General features: G+C 35.0%; 1 protein-coding gene across 11 annotated transcripts in view; it reads left to right on the top strand.

Moving 5' to 3' along the window:
- Positions 1-10,633, top strand: part of TUT4 (terminal uridylyl transferase 4) — a 142,973-nt gene that overhangs the window by 70,576 nt on the left and 61,764 nt on the right. For all 11 annotated transcript variants that reach the window (XM_040470247.1, XM_040470251.1, XM_040470248.1 and 8 more), the window contains one exon: positions 1,766-1,892. In XM_040470247.1, the coding sequence (XP_040326181.1) occupies positions 1,766-1,892 (127 nt within the window). The remainder of the gene's footprint in view (positions 1-1,765; positions 1,893-10,633) is intronic.

The following is a 10,633-nucleotide window of genomic DNA, read 5'->3' as shown; positions in this document are numbered from 1 at the left end:
TTTATTTTATTTTATTTTATTTTATTTTATTTTATTTTATTTTATTTTATTATTAAAGTTTATTTATTGAGAGAGAGAATGCACACATGCAAATGTGCATGCACAGGGTGGGGACACAGAAGGAGAGACAGAATCCTGAGTTGGGGTTCTATCCCATGAACCATGAGGTCATGACCTGAGCTGAAATCAAGAGTCAGACGCTCAACTGACTGACTGACCCACCAGGCGCTCCAGAAAATTTTGTTTTAGATTTCTCCTTAGATTAATATACTATCTATTAAAAATAAAAGCTTACTAAAAGCATGTCAAAAAAAGGAGAGTTACCAACTAAACACAAAACACAGTAAGGCAGAACTTCCATTTTTTCTTAGAGAAGTTCATTCACCCAACAGCATTGTGCATTTACTGTATGTTAGGTACTGCTTTGCTGTAAGGATACAAACATAAATAGGAAATAGCCGCTCTTCTCAAGGAGCCCACAATCTTTTAGAATCTAATTTTTAGTTCACGGAAATTGAATGAGTCACTGAAGACTAATGTTGCCTTTTTAGTCTGATGTATATAGGATTGAGAGCAAAGCGCCTGTCAAAAAAGGAAACTGAGATAATCCTATTTGCGATCAATGTGGGAGACATAAAAACAATACAGAAGTAATTAAGTGTTCTTTAAGTGTTCTTTTATTGAATACTAACTTGTATATCTTACATTTTAAGAGTACTATATTTTCTTATTCAAAGTTAGAAGAATCGATGGAGATCTAATTCAACTTTGTTATTTTCTAATTAAAAAATTGGAATCTGGAGGGATTAAATGATTTGGCCAGATTCACAACATTTAGAGTAAAATCAGGATCAGAATGGAAGTATTCTGACTCCTAGTGTTTTCTGTTTTTTGTTTTGTATCCACAATGTGTCAAATTGCCTCTTTGTGGAACCTCAGATACATTCTTCTCCCTGCCACCAAATATCTCTACTATAATTCCGTCACTCCTTTAATATAGCTCCTATTTTCACTTACATTTAAGCATTATTTGAGGGTTCATATGTACGTCCTTTCTAATCCAAAGTAGCATATCAGTAAAATCATGAAAGCTTAGATAGGAAAAATTCGAGTCAAGAAGTATAGCTGGTTACTTCAGTATTTCATTTTTTCTTTTTATCATGTGCAGAGCAAAAAGAATGAGCCAGGAAGGTATGTTACACTACTTGACATTGATGAGATCAATGCCTTTTCTCTGATATAAATCAAATTTTGGTGAATGTTAATGCTGCTTTTGAAATTAAATTTTTTTTTTTTAATTTATTTGAGAGTGCATGCGTTCACTCACAAGAGCAGGGGAGGGGCAGGGAGAGAGAGAATCCTAAGTGGGCTCCGCACTGTCAGCACAGAACCTGACATGGGGCTCTGTCCCATGAACCATGAGATCATGACTTGAACTGAAATCAAGAGTTGGATGCTTACTCACTTAGCCACCCACCAGGCACCCCTTGAAATTAATTTCTGAAAAATTAAAATACTAAGTGAGGTTGAAATTCATTTCTGAAGTACAAATGAGTATTGAAAACATCTTTACTTTTTATGGAACTCTAGTGATAGAAATGATTTGTCGTTTCCAGTTATCTCTCAATCTATTAAAATCTATTTGTTTTTATTATGACTTCCTTGGTATTAAAATACGGTGACTGGAAAGAATAACCATAGGATTTGGAATATTCTGGTTCTTAAGGTTTTAATACAGTGAAATTTGTTTCTTTCTCATTCACAGTGGTTTACTTTGTAGAGTGAGTGCAGGAAATGATATGGCATGCCTCACTACTGATTTACTTGCTGCTCTTGGCAAGACGGAACCTGTTTTTACTCCTTTGGTGTTAGCCTTTCGCTACTGGGCTAAGGTAAGTGGAACAGAAGAAAAAAGTACGTATCTTTAAGATAACTCAGGCTTTTTCCTGTACTAACATGTAAGATAAATCATAATATACGGGGATAAAATAGTTATCTGTGCCAGACAGAAAATGATGTGGCAAGTTCTGATTATGGACATGAAAATGAAGTCTCCTAGACATACAGAGTAATTGATATATTTTATTATTCTCCTTTTATGTAGTACAGAAACATTTTCTTTCACATAACAAATGAGGCTCAAGTTTTCACCCTTAATGTAAGTTAAAGTTGTAAGATGTGGTTATGCAAGTTAATGCATAGGTTTGCAAGGTTTTTTTGTTAGCATCTTTTTTCCTGTCTCTGTCTCAGAACATTGTTCTCTTTCCTCTAAGTTACTGATAACCTACAGCAATTTCTACTCGGGTAACTGCTGAGAATCAGTTATCTGTTTCTTAAATTAGAATTAATTTTGAAAGGCTGCGGTATCCTTTGTTGTCATTTCTTTGGTATGGAGGTAAGGAGGAGTGATAAAGTCACTACCATTATCAGTCCAAAAGACTAGAGAGAGAGAGAGAGAGAGAGAGAGAGAGAGAGAGAGAGAGTTTAGCCTTTCTGAGTGTGTTCTTATCAGTATAGTATTCATCAGTTGTTACAGTAGTGATGAGTATAAATTCTCAGTCTTATATAAAGAAGATGGATTAAGGGGTGGTGGTGAAATGAGTAAATTGAGAGCAAAAACTGCTAGAGGATTCTTCTTGGAATTTTTTTGTTTGGACTCTGATAAGAGGATTGAACTCAGGAGTGGGGCAGAACCAGCTGGTTGAGTAAGGAGGAGCAGTCAGAATTCTAAGGTTGGGGTTTTTTCAACTCAAGACCTTTGTGTTTGCTGTTCTCTTCATCTAGAATGTTCTTACTACACATACCCAGCATGGTTACTTTTTTCCTTTTTTCAAATTTTTGCTTAAATTTTACCTTGTCAGGGTTCCCTGACAAGGGAAACCATATATAAAATAGCATTGCCTTCATCATTCTCCCTGTCTTTACCCTGCTTTATTTTTTTCATAGCACTTACTACCACCTGCCATACATATATTTATTTGTTTGTGATCTGTTTTCTTCCATGAAATTGTGAAGTCTGTGAGGACAACGCTAGTAACCAAGGTTTCTCAGAGTGTGGGATGAGACTGGTACATGAAGCATAGCTATCATTCAGGAAACTCAGTGTACCAACTCTGGGAAGGTTAGTGGCTTCATAAGGGATGAAAGTGTAAACAGTAGCCCCTTGGATAATATTTCTTAACTATGTCCTAAGTTTAGTTATTAGAAAATAGTTTCCGTTTTCTTAAGATATTCTTAAAAATTTTTTTTTTCAACATTTATTTATTTTTGGGACAGAGAGAGACAGAGCATGAACGGGCGAGGGGCAGAGAGAGAGGGAGACACAGAATCGGAAACAGGCTCCAGGCTCTGAGCCATCAGCCCAGAGCCCGACGCGGGGCTCGAACTCACAGACCGTGAGATCGTGACCTGGCTGAAGTCGGACGCTTAACCGACTGCGCCACCCAGGCGCCCCGATATTCTTTTATTCAACTAAGGTAGACTGTGTGAGAAGAATATGAATGATATTCATACAAGTTACTTTCATTTGGAAAAAAAAAATGTAGTCTATTAACTTTGTTTCCTAAAGTGGCTCTTAGAAGATTTCTCAAACTTCTGTTGATTCTGAATGTACTAGTCAATGAAGTACACTAAAAAAATGCAGTATGAAGCTGGTTAAGAGTGGCTCTTTTCTATTAGATCCAACAGAACAGTGTGCCTGATTTTTGGCTCTTGTGTTGGTTGCAAAGAGCTTTTTTTCATGGTTTTCATTTGCTGAGTTTATTGTAAGAAACCTAGAAATAATTCCTGGTGTATTTTTTCTCTCAAAGTCTTTTTTTAAAACAGCTTTATTTATCTTGAGGTTTTAAGCCACATTGTACATTTTATAATAAAGCACAGATTTTCCACAATTTGAGAGTTCAGAAAAATTCTAGTATATGAATATAATTTATTCTGTAACTGATGTAATGAAATTGCTCTAGACTATTCTCTGGCTGTCTCCTCTCTTAATTTTAGCCTCCCAGTAATAGGAAATAGTTTTTAAGTAAAGCCTTTTAAAACTATTTAGCCTTATCAGCCCTTTATAGTCAAGTTTCCTGACTCAGAGTCACTTTTCTTTGGTTAGCATAAGAATTAGGGGCGCCTGAGTGGCTCAGTTGGTTGAGCGTCCGACTTCGGCTCAGGTCATGATCTCACGGTTCATGAGTTCGAGCCCTGTGTCAAGCTCTTTGTGGACAGCTCAGAGACTGGAGCCTGCTTCAGATTCTGTGTCTCCCTCTCTGTCTGCCCCTCCCCACTCATGCTCTGTCTCTCTCTCTCTCAAAAATAAACATTTAAAAAATTTTTAAAGAAAAAATTAATTTTAGCAGTATTTGACATCTGAAAGAAATTCTTGGAGACCACTACATGGAAAAAAATGAAACTGGACCACTTTCTTATACCATACACAAAAACAAACTTAACATGGATTAAAGACCTAAATGTGACACCTAAAACCATAAAACTCTTAGAAGAAAACATAGGCAGTAATGTCTTTGACATCAGCCTTAGCAACCTTTTTCTAGATGTGTTTTTTTAGGCAAGGGAAGCAAAAATAAAAATAAACTATCAGGACTACACCAAAATAAAAAGGTTTTGTACTTATAAGGAAACCATCAACAAAATAAAAAGGCAGCCCACTGAATGGGAAAAGATATTTGCAGATGATGTATTTGATAAGTGCTTAATATCCAAAATGTGTAAAGAACTTTTACAAGTCAGTACCAAAATACCAAATAATCCAGTTAAAAAATGGGCAGAGGACCTGAATTGACATTTTTCCAAAGAAGACATATAGCTGGCCAACAGATGAAAAGATGCTCAATATCACTAATCATCAGGAAAATGCACATCAAAAGCGCCATTCCAAAAAAAAAAAAAAAAGCACCATTACACTGTCTTATCAAAAGATAAGAAATAGCTGGTGTTGGTGAGAATGTAAAGTAAAAGAAACCTTCTTGCAAGGTTGATGGGAATGTAAATTGGTGCAGCCACTGTGGAAAATAGTATGGAGGTTCCTCAAAAAATTAAAATCAAAAGTACTATACAATTCAGTAATTCCACTCCTGGGTATTTACTCAAAGAAAAAGAAAACACTCCAAAAGACATGTGCACCTCTGTGTTTATGGGCATTATTTGCAATAGCCAAGATAAGGGAGTGACACAACTATCCATTGATAGATGAATGGATAAAGAAGATTGTGTGTGTGTGTGTGCACGCACGTGTGTGTACACATACACAATGAAATATTACTCAGCCATTAAAAAAGAAAGACCTTGCCATTTGTGATATCATGGATGGTCATAGAAGGCATTATACTAAGTGAAATAAGTTAGGCAAAGAAAGACAAATACAATATGATTTCACTTATATCTGGAATCTAAAAAACAAACAAAAAAAGAAGGAACAGGCCTATAAATACAGAAAACAAACTGGTGGTTACCAGAGGAGAAGAGGGTAGGGTGATGGGCAAATTGGGTGAAGAGGAGTGGGAGGTACAGGCTTTCGTTTGTGGACTGAATAAGTCACATGAGTGAAAGGTATAGCATTGGGACTATAGTCAGTATAGTCACTTGTGGTGTGCATAGCATGACATATAGAGTTGTTGAATCACAGTGTTGTACACCTGAAACTAATGTAATGTGTCAGTTATAATTTAGTTTAAAAAATTCCGGAGGCCCAGCTGACAGGCAATTAAAAAATACTCATACAAGGATAAAAAAGAGATCCCTAGGCAGGGAGGGTGTGTGTGTGTGTGTGTGTGTGTGTGTGTGTGTGTGTGTGTATAAATACAACTTGTACAACTTGATAATTTGATATATGTATTAATTGTGAAATAATCACCAGTCTGTTACCTGTCATAGTTACCTTTTGTGTGTGTGTTGAGAATGCTTGGGATGTACCTTCCTAGCAAATTTTAGGTATATACTAACAGTAGTATTACCTATAGTCACCATGCTATACATTAGATCACCAGAACTTACTCATCTTGTATAACTGACATTTTGTATCTTTTGACCAAATTCTCTCCATTTCCCTCTCCTCCAGCCTCTGGTAATCACCATTCTAATCTCTCTCCTCCTTTGAGTTTCACTGTTTTAGATTCTGCACATAAGGGAGATAAGCATTTGTCTTACTATATTTAGTTTCTTTCACTTACCAAAATGTCCTGTAGGTCCATCCACATTATTGCAAATGAGAGAATTATCTTTTTTAAGGCTGACTAAGATTCCATTGTATTTGTATACCAATTTTTCTTTATCTCTTTATTTGTTGATAGACTTTAAGGTTGTTCCCACAGCTTGGCTATGAGATCCCTGTGTTTTAAGAGCTCTCTCTTAAACTACCTCAATGTTACTCCTCTGTGAGATGTCCAATAGTGTTAACAGCATACATTAACAGTTTCTTACAGTAGTTAACTTGACTTAGTCATTAGGCCATTACTCCTGTCATAGTACTCTGGAGAAATGAGAATTTATTCTAGTGGAATAGTTGAAGCTCTTATTTTTTTTATTTAATTAAAAAAATTTTTTAATGTTAATTTTTGAGAGAGGGAGAGAGAGAGAGACTGAGTATGAGCGGGAGAGGTGCAGAGAGAGGGAGACACAGAATCTGAGCAGGCTCCAGGCTCTGAGCTGTCAGTTCGGGGCCTGACGTGGGGCTCAAACCCATGAGCTGTGAGATATGACCTGAGCTAAAGTTGGACACTTAGCCAACTGAACCACTCAGGCGCCCCTATTTAATTTTTTAAAAATGTTTATTTATTTTGAGAGAGAGCGTGCATGTGTGTGCAAGCAGGGGTGGGACAGAGAGAGAGGGAGACAGAATCCCAAGTGGAATTGTTAGCTGTTAGTGCAGAGCCTGACACAAGGCTCAAACTCATGAACCTGTGAGATCATGACCTGAACCGAAATCAAGAGTCAGACACTTAACCGACTGAACCACCCAGGTGCCCCAGATTGAAGCTCTTGTTATAAGTGTTCTTTATCCTTTCATTTTTAATTGTACTTTTTTTTTCTTTTTTTAAGTAAGCCATACACCTAATATGGGGCTTGAACTCATGGCCTCAAGATCAAGAGTCATATGCTCTACTGACTAATCCAGCCAGGACTCTGTATTCTTAAATTTACTAAGCCATTAAACTATAGTGATTATTATCTTTATCGTATAAATAAGAGAATGAAAAATAAAAAGTAAAAAAAATCCAAGTATAGACTAATCTTACTTATGTAGATGCAAAAGTCTAGATGAAATATAAACAAGTGGAATACAAAAGGTTATATGCCATGACTATGCAGGATTTCAGGAATATACGAAAGGTTTAATATCAGGAAACCTCTTAACATAATTTATTATATTAACAGTTTGAAGTGGAAAAAAACATGGATGCTGAAAAGGCGTATTCTTCATAAAAAAAAAGCTCTTAACTAGTAGTGGAAATTAATAATAAAGGCTGTTTACTAAAAAAAATAAACATCATTTAAATCGTGAATTACTCAAACCATATGTGTTAGAATTAAGAATACGACAGAGAAGTTCACCAGTGAAGTTGTACATCGTTTTGGGAGATTTAAAAAATAAAATAAGAAAATGAAATGAAATAATGTATATATTGGAAAAACAGTAAAATTTATTAATGATATGATTGTATACCTGCAAAACTTTAGTTAAAAAACTATTGGGATTAGGGGCGCCTGGGTGGCTCAGTCGGTTAAGCATCCGACTTCAACTCAGGTCATGATCTTGTGGTTTGTGGGTTTGAGCCCCACGTTGGGCACTGTGCCGACAGCTCAGAGCCAGGAGCCTGCTTCTGATTGTGTGTCTTTCTGTCTCTCTGCTCCTCCCTCACTCACACTGTGTGTGTGTGTGTCTCTCTCTCAAAAATAAACGTTTAAAAAATTTTTTAAAAATTATTGGGATTAATAAGGGAATTTGTAAGATGACTAAATATGCAATAATTGGTTTTCTCTGTCATAAAAATAACCTGGTAGAGTGTAAACAAAAATATTACCTTTGTGACCATGTCACAAATTATAGAATACTAAAGAATAAATTTAATAACAAGGGTACAGGAAGCAAATTATATTATTGATAGGTAAAAGTGAAATCCGAACAAATTCATTTATTCAGCAAACATTTGTTAAATGCTTCCTATGGGCCAGATACTATTCTAGGTGCTGGAAACATCTAACAAGATTATGTAGGGTCCTGCTATCAGGAAGCTCACATATTTGTGGAAGAATCAGCCAGTAAATATATAAGTAACACAATATCTGGTAGAGTTTAGTGCTGTTGATACGAGAGTGACATTACACTAGATGGTTAGGGAAAGTGATATTTAAACTCAGAGCATGAGTAACCAGCCACTTGAAAGTCTGAGGGAATAGCATCCAACAAATAGCTAGTACAAAGCTTCTAAGGTACAAATGAGTTTGTGAGGAACAGAAAGGAAGGCAGGAGTGGCTGGAATGAAGCAAGTGAAAGTTCTTGTGGTAAGGAATTTGGATTTTCATTGTGGCGAGAAAGCACGGGAAGAGTTTTAAAAGTGGTGTATGACTTGATGTGATTTATGCTTTGAAAAGATCTTTCTGGGGTAAAGATTATAAATAGGGAGCCCAGTAAGCAGGCTGCTGTAATATATCAGCCAGAGGTGATAATGGTCTTTGCAGGGTTAGAATGGATATGAAGCATAGCAGACTCATTTGGGATGGTTTTGGAGGTAGGACTTGTAGAGGTATTGGATATGAGAGTGGAGGGGAAGTGAGTAATTGATGACAACTCCAAAAATTTTGGAAAATGTAAAGATACAAAGATGTCAGATAGGGAAATGGTACCCTTAAAATGTAATATTGCCTTAATTTAATTTTCAAATGTACAGTAGTTCTAATTACCAAGAGTTTTTTTAAAAGTTGATAAAATGATCTTAAAGTTAATATGGAAGAATGAGAATAGCCAAAAGAATTCAAAAAGAGAAGACTAGTGAACGGGACCTACTTTACCACTATAAAACTGCTTTAGTCAAGTATATGCCATTGCCGTAGGGATAGACAAATAGATCTGTGGAACAGAATAGAAGGCCCAGAAGTAGATCCTACTGTAAATTAAATTTTAATGTAATGAAAAAATAAAAGATTTCAGTGATAAAACAATGGTTTATTTGTTAAATGGTGGTGTCACACTGTATATTTCTTAAAATAATGTTGGATCCTTAGGACACTAAATGCAAAAATAAATTCTACTTAAATGAAAAATCAAAATTTTAGAAGAACACTTAAGAGTATGTATATGTTGTCTGTAGTTTGGAGTAACCTTTTTGCCATGATAGGAAACCTTGAAGCTATATTACATAAGCATATTTATATGTGCATTAATATATTTTATATGATAAAAACTACCCTAAATAATGTCAGAATAAAAACAGATTGGGAAAAATAACATTGTTGAAGTGCATATATCAGCTATAAAGGGTTATTAACTATAATGTAAAATGAATCTATACAAATTGATAGGCAGTGCATGCAAATAGAAAAATTGGCAAAAGATTCAATAGGCAGTTCAGAAAAGAGCAAATCTAAATGGTTACTAAACTTACGAAAATTGTATAATCTCTTAGCATTGAGGAAATGCAAATTGAAATAATTCTTAGATAATTACATCTTATACATCCTATTGGCATTTTTAAAAAGTGGTAATACTTAGTGTTGGAACATGTATGTGTACACTCATGTTACTGGTGAAAAGAAGAATTTTTGTAGTGATTTTGGAAAACAATCTTATTTATTAGAATTCATATATATCACACATTTTTAAATCCAGTACACACAGTTCTGGGAATATAGCTCATATAAATAAGCACTAGTAATTAGGAAATATATATAAGGATAAAATATATTACAGCATTGCTTAAAATGGCAGTAATTGGGAACAGAATATAAATATCTTTGCTGGGGAATCTGTTGAGTAGCCATCCAGATTGTAGACTATAATTTAAGCATTTAAAAGAATGTATTAGATGGGGTACCTGGGTGACTCAGGCGGTTAAGTGTCCAACCCTTGATTTTGGCTCAGGTCATGATCTCACGGTTTGTGAGTTTGAGCCCCATATCAGGCACTGCATGTCAGCGTTCTCTCTCTCTCTCTCTCTCTCTGTGTGTCTCTGTCTCTCTGTCTTTCTCTCAAAATAAATAAATAAACTTAAAAAAAATGTATTAGATCTGTACTAATTGACTTAGAGGAACTTTGTACATTATTAAGGGAGAAGAATATATACAGAATATACAGAGACATGTCTATAATACACAATTTTGGTAAGAGTGACATAAAACAAAATATTTCCTGCATTTATATAGAAAATAGGAATATATTTGTATATGATTACTAGAGTATAGATAGAGAAAAAGGCATGAAAGAGTATATAGAATATTGTTAACATTGAGGCAGAAGTAGAAGCAAGATAAAATAATATTTTAAAAATGTGTATACAGTAAAAGCACTATGTATGATATTCCATTAAACTAAAATATATATGTGACTTTATATACAATAAAGAAATGAATGGAAAGATCAATATGTTAATTTTATCTCAGGGTAGTGTGATTTCAGGTCATTCCTTAT

This window comes from Herpailurus yagouaroundi, unplaced genomic scaffold, assembly GCF_014898765.1.
Source record: "Herpailurus yagouaroundi ecotype Mexico unplaced genomic scaffold, PumYag 77, whole genome shotgun sequence".
In the NCBI taxonomy this organism is placed as follows: Eukaryota; Metazoa; Chordata; class Mammalia; order Carnivora; family Felidae; genus Herpailurus; species Herpailurus yagouaroundi.
Note: the sequence above shows the minus strand (reverse complement) of the source record. Positions and strands in the feature narration are given on the sequence as shown.